We start from the raw sequence: 19,935 nt of genomic DNA on the forward strand, positions 1-19,935 counted from the left end.
GCATTTTCGCAGGTTTTAGTACTTGCATTTACTGTTTTTATCAAGTTAAAAAATTATAACCACCTCTCTCTGCATAAGAAAACAAAAGCCTTTCATCGGATGAATGACAATGTCCCACCTGAAGTGAAGAAAAGGAGGTTGGAGGAACTCATTGCGGTCTTCAGAGAAGAGGCAGAAAAAGTCAATCAAAGGGCAGTGGGAAGTACACAGCTTGTGCTTGTGGAGGGAGTGAGTATCTGACGTGGTAATGTCCTGCATTAGAATATTGTGAAAGGTGTGCTACTGGAAAGTCACTAATAGGACTCTGTGACTATGGAAAGCAGTGGTTCAAAATACTATTTTTGCAGTAGGAGTAAGGCTCCAGGTTTTCATGCAGGAGCAGAATACACTTTTTTTCACAGTAGCATATCAGTTATCTGAGCCATTTTACTAGAGACATCAAGTGGTTTAAATTGGTCCTCCAAGTTGGTAGCCAAACTTCCAGTACAAGGCAGTCGTGCAACCTACACTAAGGTAACCACTTTCACATGAGCTGTTAGGAATCGGTGCATTAAAAAAATGTAAAGAGTCTAGACACCTCAGCATGGCTGCTGTTTTCTGATAATTAATTTTTGGTTTGTTAGGTGTAATAGCAGTAGACATGAATATGTCATAGTGCCATATTTCTAAGTAAGAAGTTGCTCAGAGGGCCAGATCTTTTCAAAGGTTGCAAAAATAGTAGCCTAAGGCCTCGTGTCCACGACAAAAATGTAATTAGAAAATCTGTGCAGGTCTCCTGCATGTGCTATCGCGCTCATAGGGAATCATTAGGCACCCGCAGGTAATTATATACCTGCGGATGTCATTTTCTCCTGGCACGCGAATTGCACGCGTGGGAGAACATGCTCCATTTTCTGCAGTTTTCCAGCACGGATGGCTTTAATTGAAGCCAATGGAAGCCGTCTGATCCGCGACAAAGCCGCGGATGACACTGTGGCTGTGTTGCGGGAAAGCAGGAGTTTAAAAAAAAATAAAAGAAGGCACGGCATCCTGAACACATTCGCCGTGCAGAAGAAAAGGAGATCCAGCGGTGATGGAGGACACCCGCACAACGTCTGGACAGGTGAGTAATATAATTTCCATCACGTGCATCCTGACAGCACAAATGGAGGTTGCTTCGCCTGTGTTCCTTAGGACAGGAAGAGGAGTTCTTTAAAGGCAACCTCCCACCGCTTGACTCCAGTGTCTTCCTGTCCCAAACGGAAACAGGAGGGAGTTCTCCGTGCTGAGGATGGAAGCGATGGGCTGCAGAGCGCTACTCACTGGGGCGTGGGGTATCCGGCCAGGGCAGGCAGTTCCACGGCTCCATCCGGACGTCGGCACCATCTGTGGGGAGGCAGCGGCAGGTGCGACTGCTCTGCGCTCCTGTTCCCCGGCGTCTAGCGGCTGCCAGTTTCCGGGTATGGGGCGGCGCCGTGTCGTGCGCGATGACGTCAAACGTCGGCGGAGTGACATCAGACGCAGCGCGGGCGCTTAAAGGCGCCAAATTCAAACTGCGAAAATCCCACAGATACACCGCAAGTTAGATCAGTGCAGGACGAAATGTTTGGGGGCCTCAGGACCCGCCATAAGAAATGTTTTCCAGTTAATGAAAATTTGCAGAACATGATCTTGGATGAGTGGCAAATAGCCAGACGGGGTTCCATCATCGAAAAAGACTTTAGAGAGAGACTCTCTCACCACAGAAGATGCCTCTCTATGGCGGATGATCCCAAAAGTAGACGTGCCGGTCGCAAAATTAACAAAGAGGACTGCGCTCCCATTTGAGGATTGCTCCCAATTGAAAGACACAATGGAGCAAAAAATGGAAGAATTTCTAAAGGGAGTATGCGAGTCAGCTTCTACAGTTATAGAGACCAACATAGCGGCCACATCTGTGGCGAGATCTCTACACCTGTGGCTTGACCAACTGGATTCCCACCTACACTTGAAAACCTCTAGGGAAGAGCTCCTCAAGTGCCTACCCCTAATTAAAAAAGCGACGGCCTTTTTAGCGGACGCATCTGGGGAGTCCGTTAGGTTCGCTGCAAGAAGTGCAGGACTGGGAAATTCTGCTAGACGGACTTTATGGCTCAGATCGTGGGCAGGAGACGAAAACATCCAAATCCAGATTGTGTACGATTCCTCTCGTGGGCGAATACCTCTTCGGACCAACTCTGGATAAGATCTTGGAGAAAGCGGCGGATAAAAAGCTAGGCTTTCCGACTGATTACCTTTCCAAGAAAATCGTACCCTTTAGAAGAGACTATATCCCGGGGGGGGGAAAAAAAGGGGAAGTCGGGTAGGTGGTCCTACCCGAAAGGGGGTAGAGGGAGAACTTCGGGGTTTTCCTCTAGGTCTGACCCAAGATAAAAAAGTTACTGTGGGGGGTAGACTTCTCCAGTATTCAGAACATTGGCTGCAGATCTCAAAAAGTCCCTGGGTACTGAACATAGTCTCTTCAGGCTATAAAATCAAACTAAACTCGAAGCCCCCCGACAATTTCTGCATAACACCTCTGCAGCCCCCCGACCTCCAAGCACGATTGGAGGAGGGTGTATTTAATTTAATTAATATAGGAGCAGTTATTCCTGTCCCTGCGGTAGAGCAGGGCCGGGGTTATTATTCCCGTTTATTTTTAGTTCCAAAGCCAAGCGGCACTTTTGGAGTTATTCTGAATCTCAAAAATTGGAATGCGTACGTGAATAACCATACGTTTAAAATGGAAACGATACGCTCGACGGTCCCACTAATAGATTGGGGTAATGTTATGTGCACAATAGACTTAAAAGATGCGTATTTTCATATCCCCATTTATGCGACATCTCAAAAACTTCTAAGGTTTGCAGTTTATATAAATAGCACTATTCGCCATTTTCAATTTATCTGCCTACCGTTCGGTGTATCCTCAGCTCCGAGAATATTTACAAAGGTCATGATAGAACCACTTAGTTTCCTTCGGGAACACAACATCAAAATTGTCCCTTATCTAGATGATCGTCTGTTAATTGCGAGCGACAAAAAAAACATGAGGTCCCATTTAGAGCAGACGCTATATCTACTCGAAAAACTGGGCTGGATTGTTAATTACGAGAAGTCTAGTCTCGTCCCAGAATCCAAAAAGATATTTCTGGGGATCCTCCTGGATTCAAGTAAAAATCGATCCTTTCTACCCGAACCAAAAGTTTCCCACATCTCGGAAGAAATACGGAAATTTAAAAAGAAAGAGGTGTCAGTAAGGCCTAATGATGTCTTGCCTTCCAGCAGTACCCTGGTCTCAATTTCACTTCAGGTCCCTGCAACAAAAACTGTTGGCAACCTGGGATCGCTCCCAGGAGTCCATGGAGGAGAAATTCAAGTTACCACTATGGGTAAAAAAAAATCCCTAGATTGGTGGCTTGTACCATCAAATCTGAGAAAAGGAGTCTAGTGGTCACTATCTCCGTGCGTCACAGTAAATACGGACGCCAGCGGTACAGGATGGGGAGCCCAAGTGGCAGGTGAAGCTTTGCAGGGTTCCTGGTCTAGGTTCACTAGCGCCCACTCCTCAAACTTCAGAGAACTAAGGGCAGTCTGGGAGGCCCTGATTAGATCGGAAGACATATTACGAGCCAAACACGTAAAAATATTTTCAGATAATATGACTACGGTTTCCTTTCTCCGTCACCAGGGAGGCACCCGGCATCCTCGCTAACAGCATATGGCGAGCAAAATACTAACGTGGGCAGAGCTCAACACGGCATCCCTCTCGGCAGTTCATCTAAAAGGGACTCAAAATTAGGTGGCGGACTTTTTGAGCAGAGAAAGATTGGATCCGGGAAACTGGTCCCTCAACCTGGAAGTATTCCGACATCTTACGGACCAGTGGGGGTCTACCACAAGTGGACCTTTTCGCATCAAGGAAAAATACAAAATGCCGGGACTTCTTCTCCCTAGATCCGGCGGACCAGCCACTAGCATTAGATGCACTATCCCAGGAATGGGAAATGCCCCTGGCCTTATGCGTTCCCTCTCTTACCGTTGATAGCCAGATGCCTACAAAAAATCTCACGCAGTCACACTACCGTCATATTCATCGCCCCGGCATGGCCGAAAAGACCGTGGTATCCAATGTTAAACTGGTTGGCAATACAATCCCCGATAGCGCTATCCCTCAGAGAGGATCTTCTATCCCAGGGCCCAGTATTGTTTCAGAAAAATCACTGGCTAAAATTGACGGCCTGGCTGCTGAAAGGCAGAGGTTAAAGTTAACGGGCTTTCCGACAAGGTGATTGATACCGTTCAAAAGTCGGAAATTAATTACTTCAAAAATCTATTATAGAATTTGGGAAATATTTTGTACCTGGTATAAACCAGAGAGTCCGGATATAGATTGCCCAGATTTTATTAAAATTCTAGATTCTTTGCAAGCAGGGCTAGACAAAGGCCTTAGCCCCAGAACACTGCGGGTACAGACAGCAACTCTTAGTGCCTTGTTTGATATTAAACTTATGGAAAATAAATGGATAAAAAGGTTCTTGAAAGGGGCAGATAGATCAAAACCCTTTGTGAGGGGACCGTTACCCTCATGGGAGCTTAATGTAGTCCTGGAAATTTATCCATGAAAGTCTCCTTTTTGATCGCCATCACATCGGCTAGGAGAATCAGCGAGTTACAAGCCTTATCAAGTAGAGAACCCTGCTTAAAGGGGTTGTCCCGCGCCGAAACGTTTTTTGTTTTTTTTTAACACCCCCCCCCCCCCCCCCCCCCTGTTCGGCGCGAGACAACCCTGATGCAGGGGTTAAAAAAACACACCGGGTAGTACTTACCCGAATCCCGGCGGTCCGGCGTCTTCATACTCACCTGCTGAAGATGGCCGCCGGGATCCTGTCCCTCTGTGGACCGCAGGGCTTCTGTGCGGTCCATTGCCGATTCCAGCCTCCTGATTGGCTGGAATCGGCACGTGACGGGGCGGAGCTACACGGAGTCGGCATTCTGCACGAGCGGCCCCATTGAAGACAGCAGAAGACCCGGACTGCGCAAGCGCGGCTAATTTGGCCATTAGAGGCCGAAAATTAGTCGGCTCCATGGGAACGAGGACGCTAGCAACGGAGCAGGTAAGTATAAAACTTTTGATAACTTCTGTATGGCTCATAATTAATGCACAATGTACATTACAAAGTGCATTATTATGGCCATACAGAAGTGTATAGACCCACTTGCTGCTGCGGGACAACCCCTTTAAGGTCCTAGAGGATCGTGTAATATTTAAAAACACCCCAGACTTCTTACCAAAAGTCGTGTCTCCCTTTCATATAAATCAAGAGATAATACTGCCCTCTTTTTGTCAAAATTTCAGTAACACTAAAGAAGAGCGTCTACATAGTCCAGATGTCCGTAGAGCAGTAAACACCTACCTGCAAATTACTCAAACCTTCTGGAAATCAGAAAGATTTTTTTTTTACAGTTCCAAGGTAGCAATAAGGGCAGAACAGCTTCAAAGGATACCATAGCTAGATGGATCAAATTAGCGATCCAGGAGACCTACAAAAGCAGAGGTTTGGTGGCTCCAGAGGGGACGAGGGCCCACTCCACCAGGGCTCTCGCCACCTCCTGGGCGGAACGCAGGGGGGCCTCGATAGATCAGATTTGCAAGGCAGCAACCTGGTCTAATATAAATACATTTACAAGGCATTATAGATCTCCACTCAAATAGAGAGCTGGCCTTTGGGCGGAAAGTGCTCCAGGCAGTGGTCCCCCCCCGGTCCCCCCCCCCCCGCCCCCCCTAAAAATCTGATAATTTGGTATACCTCCATGTGTGCTGTCAGGATGGACGTGATGGAAAGACAAGAATTATTTCTTACCGATAATTCCTTTTCCAGGAGTCCATGACAGCACATACTTTCCCACCCTTGTACGATTTATAATACGTGTACATACTATTGATGTCTTTCAGTGCTAATAAAAAAAACTGTTGGACCTCGTATCCGTTGTGATAATTTGGAAGTCATTGGAGTCAAGCGGTGGGAGGTTGCCTTTAAAGAACTCCTCTTCCTGTCCCAAGGATCACAGGCGGAGCAACCTCCATGTGTGCTGTCACTGGCAATCCATGCATGCCCATGGACATGAGGCCTTAGGGCCGCCGAAGCAAGAACCTGCCCTACTGTTTAGCTGGCTTTCATTAACTTTTTTTCTTATTCGGTGTAAAAGACTGTCATGGACGGAGACCAAAGAGATCTCTTAACACATTCTATGGTTTCTTCCTGGTTTCCGTCCCCATGCAGTTTTCTGCATGGAGGACAGAAACCAAGACTGAACCAGCGCTGGATTAAAAAAACATTATATGAAAAGAGCATAGGAGAGAAAACACCACAAATGCAGAGTTCTAAGAAATGATGCTCCAGAATTGTTTCATGAAGAACACAAATAGTTACTAAAAACGGACATGTCAGGAGTGATGCTAGATCTTCTTTGATGCACGGTAGTGCTTTGGCTTCCATCTTTTAGGCCTCGGTCAGATGAGTGTTGTTTTCGAGCTGCTGCAGCAACCAATAGGTTGCTGTGGAAGCGCTCACATGGGCGCTCTGTAGAAGCGCAGAATCTGCGCTTCTTACAAAGTTAGGACAGCGAGTGCCGACTTCCATGTCAGCTCTGTGGTATGCCGCTGTGTGACCGCGCTGCATCATGGAGCTAGAGGCAGCCCGTTCATGCAATCTTTTTTCAGCGTGTGAGCACCGTTGTTCACAAATTACTTAGCAGCGCGTAAACAACGCTTGGCTGACCCGAGGCCTTAAGCTGCAATGTCACTGCTATTCCACTGAAGCACAACAGATTACTACTGTTTCTCAGTTGGTTTATCCTTGAAAGTAGGATTTTTTTTCTCTCATTGCTTGCTACTTTTAATATTGTGGCAGTATATAGACCTAACTATATAACGATTAATATGATATATACTTTTCATTTCACTCGTGTTTCAGGTTAGTAAACGCTCGTCCTCCGATCTCTGTGGAAGGAATGATGGAAACACTAAAGTGGTTTTCCATGATCACTCCATTGCCAGCAATTCATTAGAGAATGATGTCCGAGCCAGACCAGGGGATTATGTGCTAGTGAAGGTAATCTATTTGTAATGCATTCTTGTTTATAACAGCAAGTAACAAATGCAGTCGGAATTGAGGACTCTTATAGCTGAAAATGTTATTCTTTCTGCTGCTTTTACCATTGATCGTTAATTTCAGGTAACTATTGTATAGATATCGGAGGTGGAGGGGATTTATTAAGACTGGCATTTCATGGTTTTAGAACAAAATATGCTGAGGTACGATGCACGAAGCTTATGAAACGGTGCATTCCTCTTAATTAAATTTGGCATATCTTTGGATGTCTGTACACTCAAAAAGTGGAAGCTATGCCAGTTATAAGCTGGCGTAGCTTTGTGCTAGAATATACGCCAATTTGTGGCGTGAAATTATAGTAAAACTGTTAAACTGCGAGTTGCCACGCTTACTTTTTTGTGAGTTTTATATCACCGAGGCAATTAAGTTCCCGTCAATAAAGTGTATTTCACCGTGGGGAACCACAAAAGGATAAAATATAACTTTTATTAGTTTATTTAGATAAAAGAAAAAGAAAAATTTTTGTGCGTGATAAAGTGATACAGTATAACTATGCTGATATGATAAAATAGGAGGTCTCGTTTATTTATTAAATATTCTCACAGAGCCTAAATAATCCCTTTAAGAGAAAGATATTATGTGACCCATTCTGATCTACATAAAACATCTAATAATAAATGTTGTTTCTCCGTTATTTTCCCTTTTCTCTCTCTCCCTTCTTCTACAGTTTTAGAATTAGTCTCAGACAATTCCCCTGTCATCCAGTTCACCAGATAATATAATATAAAGGGAGACTATTAGTATTGCCTAAAAGTAGCAACTACTGTTGTTTGATAATGGGCAAAGCTCTAGAGTTGATATACTTTGTCCCCAGATTCAATAGAATTGTGTATTCACTTTGATATATGCAGAATATTGGGGTTTCATCCACACTTAAACCGTATATTGCTTCGCAATAATGCAGTTTGTAACCCTCTTGCTAAGGTGTTTACTAGAGAAACAAGCAAAGACAATTCAATGCCAAGATAGATGTTTGCATGTTGCCCTGGCCCCCCTCGTGATTCGGAATTCTGGGAGATGTAACTCTTGTCTTTTTATTTTGCAGATTATTTCGTCGAGCTCACAAAGCTTAAGGGGAAGGTTTCTTGGTTTAGCCAATCTTCAGTCGTCACCAGCTTACTCCTGACTGTAGGTCTTTGATATCATAGGAATTGTACATTACAAACCATGAAATTCTTTAAAAGATGGTGTCTTTTTTTCTTTATTAATACTGCACATAATACTTTCAATGGGGTATTCCATCTCAGTCAAACATAGCTGAGAAAGTAATACTGATTTTTCACTGCACAGCCACTGGTGGCCGGAATTACAGAAATGTTTAAACTGAATGTTCGATTGCTGTTTACACAATTCTCAATCACTTCGCTGGGGGAAGGTGAGCCAGTATGGTGGTGGTAGGGGGGCAATTCTGATGATGTATGGATCTAAAGCCTAGAAGCACCAAACTTTTACCAGTTTGTGAATATACGCACACAGATATATTTGAACAAATGGTTATTGATGAACTAAGACGACTTCCCCCTTGTAAAAATACAGGGGTGAAAAAACAATATCTCTACATAATTTAGATTGGCTCCAAGACATCATTATCAAATCATCTGATAAGGGGGTAATGTGGTCCTGTTGGATCGCCCCAAGTATGTAGAGATGTGTTTGCGTATTCTAGATGACCGTGATAACTACCGGACCCTCACGCATGATCCTACCAACTACCTCTCTAGGAAGCTTACTGAGTTGTTGTCCAAAGCCAGATAACGTGACCTCATCAGCTACGAGTTCTCTTTCATGGTACCATCTAAGCCACAGTTGGACACTTTTTATTGCCCGCCAAAGGTGCTTAGGGGTCTAGCCCCATTAAAAAAGGGCATCTAATAGTGTCCGGAATTAGTAGTTTGACACAAGACATTAGCATCTATAGTCATCCATTTGCCAAAACCTTGCCGCCTTTGTTTAAGACACTATGGACTTTTATACATACATTGGATGGGTTAACTGTGACTAAGGAGACTGTTGGCCAATTTAGACATTGAGGGTTTTCTATAATTCGATTCCACATCAGGATGGTTAGAATGCAGTGAATTACTTTCCAGGTCAGAGGCGTTTATGTCATAGATGGCCTAATGAATGCATGGTATAGCTTCTTTCATTCATGTTCGAGTATAATGTTTTCTTGTTCAATAGCAAAATGTCCCACCAGCTCAGGGGAAAAGCAATGGGAAGCCCGTGTGCCCCTACGTGTGCCAACCTGTACGTGGGCTGGTGGAAAAGATGTTGCGTTTTTGTGGAGAGCAGTGAACTATGAACCGGTAGTATATCTTTATGGTTGAGATGTATAGATGACATCTGATTTAATGCTCAGGGACATCCAGGGGCCTTTTCTGATTTGATTAGACACGTTAATTCTAACACTATAGGCCCCTCTTTTACCTCAGTGTATTATGGACCTCTAACATTTCTGGATCTTTCAATTAACAAGAGGATAAATAGTACCATTTCTACAACTGTTTATCAAAAACCCACCGCAACTAACAACCAATTGTGCTGGAAAGGTTGCCATCCTAAATCTCTGTGTAGGGGTAACCCAAAGGGACAGTGCCTTCGTATTAGGAGGAACGGTTCTGACCTGCAGGAGTTTCAAAATATAGCTATTGAGATGACCAATTTATTCCGATCCAGAGGCTATCCCAGTAATATTATTAGGTCTGCCTATGAGCATGCTTGCTCTGAGAATAGGGAGAGGATTTAGCTCCACATAATAAAGTGACATTGGTTGACAAGATCCGTATAATTGTGACGTTTGATCAACAAGAAAAGCAGGTGTGAAACATCGTTGGCCATTATTGGAATATACTCGTAGCTGACCTTGATCTAGGAGAGGACTTACCTTCTATGCACGATTGAAAGATACTCCGTATCGGAGTTGAAAAGATTATTTAGTGCATAGCCATCTTGCCCCTGCTGTTAGCCCACAGACTTGGCTTGAATCTGGTTCAAGTTGAAAAGCCTGTAGGAACATCTCAAAGAGCACTAAATTCACCAGTGCGGGACCTTGCTTAATCGAAATTTCATTAATTGCTGTTCACAGTTGGGGTGTATATGGCCTCCTGTACCTGTCCGAAAAACTGTGGACAAGACTGTGCAGTAATTTCCCAGGCGCGTTCTTGCCCGTATAGGCAATGTTACAAATGGAGTGGATACACATGTAGCTAATCACATTTGTGAGTTTCACAACAATAACCCTGAAGCATTGTTGTTGATCTTTCGCATTGATTGCTGTCACACCTGTGGTCTAAACGAAACCCTCTTGTTTACCCCATTTATTTAATCACGATATTCCTCTGTTGGCACCGTTAAGGCAAGCTATTTCTATGACAATTAGCGTTATTTATGAATTATATTTATTAATTGTGATCTCTGATCACTTTCGTTTGTTGTGGTGTTGTTTAACATGGTCCGCTCTGACCTCCTTGGCACCTAACTATATATCATACCTACTTTATACCAGTATGCCGCCTACCTTACTGCATTACTATGCCACTTGTTTATTATGCCATTTTGATTTGGATGCAGTCCTTTATGTATTCAGCCGTTTGTTGTATTCTGTATAGGGTATACTCTGCATATCTATTCTACATAACTATTATCTGTTATGTTATTTTGGATACATTTGGCACTTGATTAACTTAATTTGCCATGCTGATTAAGGATTATACATATATAGATATCTAATATATAAATTTTACTTATTTATTTATCCTGTATAATGATTTTCTGGAATGTAAATACGGATCCTTCTTCTGTTCGGCTTGTTTAATGAGTTTTTTTTTTTCTGTACTAATAAAGATACATATTTTACATTTAGAGCTCTTTCACACAAGCTGTAAATATACAGTTTTTTTGTTTTTTGCGTGATGCAATTGCACATGCAAACTACTTACTTGTGAACAAACCCATTGAAATCAATGGGTTCTATTTCCTGCGTATTGCTCGCAAATACGTTTGTGTGACACAGGCTTTACATAATAGTTTTTTTAGCCAATTAACAAAATATCAACACTTCTGTTTTTGAAAGTTTTCTTACTTTGCAACATTTTTTCTACACATGCATAAACTTCTACACAGTACTGTATGTTTGGTTTTGCTTTTAGGGAGCACTACTGTAATACTAGATTTATATGGAAAAATAGGCACTGGAGACTGTTATTTGCATTGCAGTCATTCATTAAAGATTTTCTGTACGATTTTATGCTAAAGGTCCTCCGTGCAGACGCCGATTGCGAATTCCACAATTGATATTTGCCCGTGTGAGACCAGCCTTATGTTGATTGCTTGGACGTACATTTCTGAGTAACTAAATAATAGGAAGGATGGTTTGGAAGGTTGGGTTAATGACATTTGCCATACACTGAACTTGAATATTTGTCCTGATAGTTTAGATTCTGTCTACACGCTTGTGGAAACCCTTTAACAAAATACTATTAAGACAATAGACACGGGTCCTAATATCAATCTCTCCGGAGTAAGAATAGTAACACACCTTTTAATACATTGGGCACATCTCATGCTGTCTGCCTGAAAATAAATCTATGCCAGCTATAAAAAGTAGTAGGTTTGGGGTCTGTTCCACTGGATTGGTGCATAGCCAATGTGATGCTAGTATTCAAAAAGGGGTCAAAAAGTGAACTTGGAAATTACAGGTTGGTCAGTCTTCTATTGTGGGTAAATTATTGAAGGGTTTCTAAGATGCTATCCTGGGTAGACCTCAAGGAAAAGAGCTGTATAACTGTATCAACATGGCTTTAGGAGGGGTCACACTTGTCAAAGCAATCTGATCAGCTTCTACAAAGGAGGTAAGTTTTAGACTGGACTGGGTAGAGTCACTGGATCTTGTGTCTCTAGACTTTTCCAAAGTGTTTGATACTGTGCTGCATAAAAGGTTGGTATATAAAATGAGAATCTTGGTCTGTGTAAGAATGTGTGTAAATGGGTAAAACGAAAAAAGTTTGGTACCATGTCATAAAAAAGGATTTTGGGGGGATGTCAAAAGCAAAAGAAAAGTCAAAGATGCTATTGGATGCTTACAAGATGAAAATGGTAAATTGGTTAAGAATGATGTTGAGATGGCCGATCTTTTAAATTCCTATTTTGTATCCATTTTTTCTTAGAAAGTAGATAGAACATCAACTGATCTTTCCTGTGCTATTGGGGGAATTAAAGAATGCAGGCTATCTATATGCAGCAAAATGGTGAGGGAACACTTAGCTAACTTAAATGAATTCAAGTCTCAAGGTCCAGATGAATTACATCCTAGGATACTAAAGGAAGCAGCGGAGGTAATTGCTGAACCACTCGTCATAATCTTTGAAAATTCCTGGAGAACAGGAGAAGTCCCAGAAGATTGGAAAAGGGCAAATGTTGTCCATATCTTCACAAAATGGAAGAAGGTGGATCCAGTAAACTACAGGCCTGTGCGCCTGACTTCTATACCGAGAAAGATCTTTGAATAAATTATTAAACAGCATGTATGCAAGTACTTGGATAAAAATGGAGTAAATAACCAGAGCCAGAATGGGTTTGTGACAAACAAGTCATGCCAGATGAATCTAATTTCCTTTTATGACAGAATCACCGACTGGGTTGATCAGGGAAATGCGGTGGCTATGGTATATCTTCACTTTAGTAAAGCATTTGACAAAGTTTCTCATACCATACTTATTGAAAAAATATGGGGATTGACCAGGCAAATGTTAGGTGGATTAATATCTGGCTGAGTGATCTACTCAGAGTGGTCATAAATGGCTGCATGTCCAAGTGGAAGAATGTATCAAGTGTGGTACCACAAGGCTCTGTCCTAGGCCCAGTGTTGTTCAACATTTTTATAAATTATCTGGAGGAGGGAACTGATGGGAAACTGATCAAATTTGCCGACAACGCAAAGGGATAGCTAGCACTAGGGAAGAGAGAGCGTATTCAAAAAGATCTAGAAAAGCTTGCACAGTGCGCAGCGACTAACAGAATGGTATTTAACAAGGAGAAATGCAAAGTCCTACATTTGGGCAAGAAAAATGAAGAAAGCACATACAGAATGGGAGGAATCAGGCTAAGCAGCAGCACATGTGGAAAAGACTTGGGTATACTAATAGATCATAGACTGAACATAAGTAAATAATGTGGTGCAGCAGCCAAAAAGGCAAACACAATTGTGGGATGTATTAAGAGAAGCATAGAGTCTAGATCACGTGAGGTCATTATTCCCCTCTACTCTTCCTTAGTCAGACCTCATCTGGAATACTGTGTCCAGTTCTGGGCACCCCACTTTAAAAGAGACATGGACAAACTGGAGCAAGTTCAGAGAAGAGTTACCAAGATGGTGAGCGGTCTGCAAATCATGTCCTTTGAGGAACGGTTAAAGGATCTGGAAATGTTTAGCTTGCAAAAAAGAAGGCTGAGAGGAGACTTAATAGCGGTCTACAAATATCTGAAGGGCTGTCACAGTGCAGAGGGATCAGCCCTATTCTCATTTGCACAAGGACAGACTAGAAGTGATGGGATGAAACTGAAAGGGAGGAGACACAGATTTGATTTTAGAAAAAACTTTCTGACAGTGAGGGTGATCAATGAGTGGAACAGGTTGCCACGGGAGGTGGCGAGTTCTCCTTCAATGGAAGTGTTCAAACAATGGCTGGACAAATATCTGGGATGATTTAGTAAATCCTGCACTGAGCAGGGGGTTGGACCTGATGACCCTGGAGGTCCCTTCCAACTCTACCATTCTATGATTCGTGTTCATGTGTATATATAGATGCCTTTTATGATCCATTCCATTTAGCCTGAGGAAGAACCCTATGTAGGTTCAAAAGCTCGTTATAACATCATATATTTTTGTTAGCCATTAAAAGGTATCCTATATACACGATTAAGAGGGTAAGTAACTGGCTCAGTGATAGAAAGCAGAGGGTGGATAATGATGACAGTAAACATAGTAACATAATGTGTTCAGCTGAAAAAAAAATACATAAGTCCATCCAGTTTATCCTATTACCCCAATGTTGATCCGGAGGAAGACAAAAAAAAAAGAGGTAGAAGCCAATTTTTCTTTAAGGAAAAAATTATTTCCTGACTCCAATCTAGCAGTCAGAATAATCACTTGATCACCGACCCTTCTGAAGTAATCGGGGACTATAACCTGAATATTACACTCAAGAAGGGTGTCCAGGCCCCTCTTGAACTCCTTTAGTGAGTTTAACATCACCATGTGTTCAGGCAGAGAGTAACAGTCTCACTGCTCTTACAGTAAAGAACCCACTTCCATGTTGGTGTGGTGATGATTATCTGTTTAGTTGCAGCCAACCATTGGTCACTTTATGGATCAAAGTTCTTTACGCGTTTGTCTTTCACCGCTTCTTTCAGTTCGGCGAATGACATGTTGGTGCCTTGATTGTATCTAGCCATTCTGTTTTTTATCGTCCTGATCTTCTCTTTCCACTGACTGCCAAGCATCAGTACTGTTTCCAGTGAGTTAGCGTGCATCACTTTATCAGGGTTAAAATTCTAAGTACAGCACCAATCAGGCCCACCCCACTTGCCCCGTTGCCGGCCGTAAGAAGAGACACCACACAGGGATCTGGTATCATTCCTCACACGGGAGAAAAAACTGCGCACTTTATTACAGATTACATGAGATCTTATACCCTTTGTCCCATCCCCACTAGGGGGTGATGGGCTCATAACCATATATGGGCAGTCCGGATTTGCGGACTGAGACAGTGAAAATCATATAAGTCATTATCTTGATACTGGCGCCTCTGGCTTACGTACAGAAAATCACGTATTCAATTAACTCCAGTACAAAGAATCACCCACTCAATTCTAAGAAGTCCGGATTTCGGCCTAAGACAGTGAAAGTTATGTACATGGTTGAACATCTTGATATGGGCTTCTGGGAAAACGGCCAAGTACATGCGTCCTTCATGTCTGGTTCTTCTTCTCTGAATTTCTAGAACATCTCTCTTGGAATATCTGATGTAAGGCGACATATAAGTTTTTTTCATTTGGAATTGAATAAAACTTGCATATAGGTATAAAAAACACATATGGCAATATATATATATACCCTCACAACATGGCTTAAAAAAAGGCGCCGTTTTGATTTTGCCCTTTTAGTGATAGTTTTGGTTTGACGCAATCTAACACTACCTTGTTTGTTTTCATGGCAGTCCAAGGTCTCCGCAGCATTGCCCTCCAGCACCAGAGTTCAAATGCGTCAGTTTGGTGTAGAAACCTTCTTTCTTCTAGATATACAGGGTGCCCTCTTGTTAGTTAGACCTTGGTATAAATATGTCATGGGAGAGATCTCATTATTGTCCCCTGATATATTTATACATAGTTATGAGATCGATCCTCGGCTGTCTTTATTTTTTTTTCTAAACCAGATAACCACAATTTTCAGAAAAGCTGTGACCTCATTTTACAGATGGCCATACACATAAGATAAATCAGCTGAACATGTAATGTGTGGGGGGGATCCCCTACTCTCCCTGGACAACAGCTGTCAGGGATGAAACGACAGGATGGATCGGCTATGCTGGAGTGCATAGTGTCTATTTTTTGGTTCCTATATTTGGCCTTCCGTGCCGTTCCCCTGCTGTCAGCGCTTTAACCCACCGCTGAATACATTGCACAGTGCATGATAGATAAGTAGTTCACCTGTTCTAATTCCTTTAATGGGAGGACTACTTATCACGGCCCTTAATGCATTCAGCGGCATCTGGATGGATAGGTCAGTCACTTGAAGCGCACAGCAGGACTATTCATCAGCATCTTCACTCAACACAACAAGCCCAACAGAGGAATTGCATTATGAAAGCTGACAAGAAAAGCAGCTAAAGTGCAGAAGTTCTAAGACTCGGAAAATTACAGAGCTTTAAAAAGTCACATTGTAGTCAAACCCCTTTAAGGGTATGTTTCAACTGGGCATATTTGTTGTGGATTATAATGCCTATTCCGTAAAAAGTGAGTTACTTCTGGACCGTGTATGGATACACAATTACCGTGGCTTTTATTTTTTGGAAAGTGTGAAATCGGTGACATATAAGACATGGTGCAGTTATGAAAAGCTGACATTATGTGTCTCTTGGTGGTACCAATCTCACCTACTGATGCATTGGGATCAGGTGAGTTATGACTACAGTCTCCACTGTACGTGTTCAATGGCGTATCTGAGATTGTGGATGTTGAAGTGTGTGCATGCCCAGCACAAGTTGACTTATCTGCACAATACCCGTGCTGGTCATTGGACGGAATTATCGAAGGTTCTCAAAACTGTGGGTGATGGGGCTTTTAAAAGGTGGGATACGCACTGACCTATCTAGGCGTTGCTATCCTTTATCCTTATGCATCATATGTGATGTGTTCTCTTAGGCATTATGAGGCTTATTTCCTATTGAAAATTCAATAATTTTTCCAGTGAGCCTGTAAACTGTCTTACATGCTTTGAGCCACATTTAGTACATGTTTTAGACTTTTTGGGGCATTGTTTTTGCTGTGCTGAACACAGGAAGAAAAAAAGTTGGCCAAAATTGCACCAAAAATTTATGTGTGCCAGATACTGCACCAAAAAAGTGCCAACTAAAAGGTGGTATAAAATTACACTGGACAGTCTTAAAAATAGACTGATTTTACTATTTAGCATAGCTACTGTTTAGTCTAAGTTTGCACTATCTATTAAACAGTATTCGTAAATAAGGCCCTATGTCCTCCGATGAGTGAAGCATTAACCCCAGTACAGTTGCCAAACTTCTTGCCAAAATCCAAGAAACCAGGTCTGTTGCCAATTTATTAAAGGGGTTGTCCTGCAACAGCAAGTGGGGTTACACACTTCTGTATGGCCATATTAATGCACTTTGTAATATACATCGTGCATTAAATATTGGCCATACAGAAGTTATATACTTACCCCCTCCGGCGTTGGCGTCCCCGTCTCCATGGCTCCGACTAAAGTCTTCTCCTGCCGTGATTAGACGCGCTTGCGCAGTCTTCCCTCTTCTGTCTCGCTCCGGCATGCGCAGAAGACCTGTGCAGCGCGAGCACGCTGGAGCCAGACAGAAGAGGGAAGACTGCGCAAGCGTGTCTAATCGCGGCAGGAGAAGGCTTTAGTCGGAGCCATGGAGACGGGGACGCCAACGCCGGAGGGGGTAAGTATATAACTTCTGTATGGCCAATATTTAATGCACGATGTATATTACAAAGTGCATTAATATGGCCATACAGAAGTGTGTAACCCCACTTGCTGTTGCGGGACAACCCCTTTAAGACCTGTGTAACCAAAAATCACAAAGTGTAGCAACAACGAACGTTCTGGCCTCGTTTAGCAATAGCCCACAACCGTAGCAATCGTCATCTGTCTCAAGAATAGGGGGTTAGCTGTGCCTCATTTCAGCCATACCTGATTTTGTCTACCTATACATGGCACTCTTACAAAATTCAGATGCTGCAATGTCTGATCAATGATGTCCCAGACTATGAGATAAAATTTGCAGAACAGGTGACACAGTAACTTCAGATAAAGCCTTGTTTTCTTTATCAGGTGAGGTTAAGTGATAAGACAAACAGAATCACAGATACTAGTGTGACACAAACCTCACTGGACGAATCCATCTGACATGACTGCCTCGCCTAAAGTGATGGTAGGGGGTAACCGAATTGTGGGATATCTTTTTTCATTGATTCAACATTAAAAGAACACCATTATCCAAGGTTGTTCGATGAAGACGTATTTCCTTTATTGTCAGAAGATGGAACATTTCCTGATTTCTCCCAGCGAGATGGTGCCCCGCCTCATTACGGATGCATTCTCAGAAACTATCTTGAGCAGCTTCCCTAAAAGTGGATTGGCCGTAGTGGTAATCACTCGTCCAATTAAAGGAGTTGTCTGGCCATAAACATTAAATGTCATTACTTCTGTTTGCCCATTTTCATGCACTTTGTAATATACATTGTGCATGGAAAATAATGCAAACAGAAGTTGTTGACTTACCTGTAGGCCCCCCCCCCCCCCCCCCCCCCGTGTTGCTCCTCGGTCGTCCCTGGTTACGACAAGAACTCTTCTCTTCTTCTTGTCGGGCCAGCAGCAGCTCTCGTCGGCGCGGGAACGAGCCTCTTCTCATCCGCGCATGCGCAGTAGTTCTTTCTTCAGCCGGGACCGCGCTCTTTCTGGAAGCCTTGCAGGGGACGTGCGCCGCCGGTCGGCGCATGCACAGTACACATACTTCCTGGTTTCAGATACCAGAGCGGAGTGAGTGCCTGCCACTGCTGCTGAACGAGAGGCACGGACACAGCATCGGCGTCATCGGGAGCGCACACGTCAGAGCATATACAGTGGTGCACCATGGGAGAAGACCCGCGGTGCCATCTTTGAAAATAATTTTTACAAAGTAAAGAAAAGGCTGCTGCAGGTAAGTGGAAAGTGCTATTTAAATAGCTTTTAATGTATCTTTTAAGCGCTTTTATTTGCAGGTGGCCTCTGCAGAAAAAAAATTTACTTTATCTACAGGACAACCCCTTTAGGTGATTAGCATATTCTCCTGATTTAAGCCCATGGCTTTTCTGTCTCTGGGGTTATGTCAAGGCACTTGTTTACTGTAATGAAGATGCAAAATGTTGTTCGTCTTAAAGACAGACTTGTTGATGCTTGTGCTAACCTTTAACTAGGTATTTTGGTGAGGAATGAGCGAAAAGGATAGCCTAAACACTTGAACATGCTGGAGAGCATATTGAACACATTTTGTAGTTCTTGAAATCAATTTTATGGTTTCATATAAAATCACTTTTTTTACATAAGAATGAATAAAGTTATGAAGCACATCATTGTTTTTTTCTGGCGCAATTCTATACCAGTAAAACCCAAAACTGAAGTTGAATCCAAGATGGCGGCATTTAAGATGATCCAACAGGTTAACCCCCCACTCCCAATCTACCAAACTAGTTTAATTTTTCTATAGCTGTTCCCTTACTTTAGAGACACTCTATATACTTTATGTATGTGCAAAAAAGACAGAGTTACATTGAGAATAAAGAAGCGTTATAGCCTGCAGAGTGCAGTGAATTTACAGATGGAGCCTCTATGTGAATTGCACTTTATCAAACCATTATGATAAAACCCTGAAAGATCAGCAAATTTTACAAAACAATTGGTGGCAACTATAAACTCTGCTAATAAGCCTGGTAGAACGCTGCCTATTGCCATGTTGAATTTTATGCTGCCCTTTTGTGAGAAGGTCATAAACTTGAGCTCTCATCATTAAGACTAATGTGGTTATGGTTAATTGTGAGATTTGAGAGCTTCTAAGCCAGCTTGCTCTTGTGCCTTGAGCTAAGAATCTGAGTAATCGAGGATAGAAGAGTCACTAGTAGTGTTGCTCGTCATGAGCGGACAGGTGCAGTTTGCGCACGGTGCAATGTGATGCAACTTCTACAGTAGGAATTCCTACTTTTTACCCCTAAAATAAGCCCTAACTGTATAAAAAAAAAACCCAATACATTACCTAACGGGTGCTGTCCACTCCACCGCACTTCTCCAGAAATCCTGCTGCGCTTGTTTGTAGTCTTCAGCCACTGCTTCCTGGTCAGGGGTTTCAAAAATCCCACCTCCAGGAAGCACTGGCTCTGATTGTCTGAGCCGCAGTGTTCGAGAACCAATGAAGCAGAAACGGAGAAAGACAGAGCAAAATACAAAACAAGATGGAGGATAGAAAATATAGCTTCT

At 42.7% G+C, this 19,935-nt stretch overlaps 1 protein-coding gene across 3 annotated transcripts in view; it reads left to right on the top strand.

The window, feature by feature from the left end:
• Positions 1–8,355, top strand: part of CDK5RAP1 (CDK5 regulatory subunit associated protein 1) — a 34,910-nt gene extending 26,555 nt beyond the window's left edge. For all 3 annotated transcript variants that reach the window (XM_066586274.1, XM_066586276.1, XM_066586275.1), the window contains exons 12-14: positions 79–228; positions 6,975–7,112; positions 8,218–8,355. In XM_066586274.1, coding sequence (XP_066442371.1) covers positions 79–228; positions 6,975–7,112; positions 8,218–8,298 — 369 coding nt within the window. In that variant the 3' untranslated portion in view covers positions 8,299–8,355. The remainder of the gene's footprint in view (positions 1–78; positions 229–6,974; positions 7,113–8,217) is intronic.
• Positions 8,356–19,935: the final 11,580 nt, after the last annotated feature.

This window comes from Eleutherodactylus coqui, chromosome 13 (assembly GCF_035609145.1).
Source record: "Eleutherodactylus coqui strain aEleCoq1 chromosome 13, aEleCoq1.hap1, whole genome shotgun sequence".
NCBI lineage: Eukaryota > Metazoa > Chordata > Amphibia > Anura > Eleutherodactylidae > Eleutherodactylus > Eleutherodactylus coqui.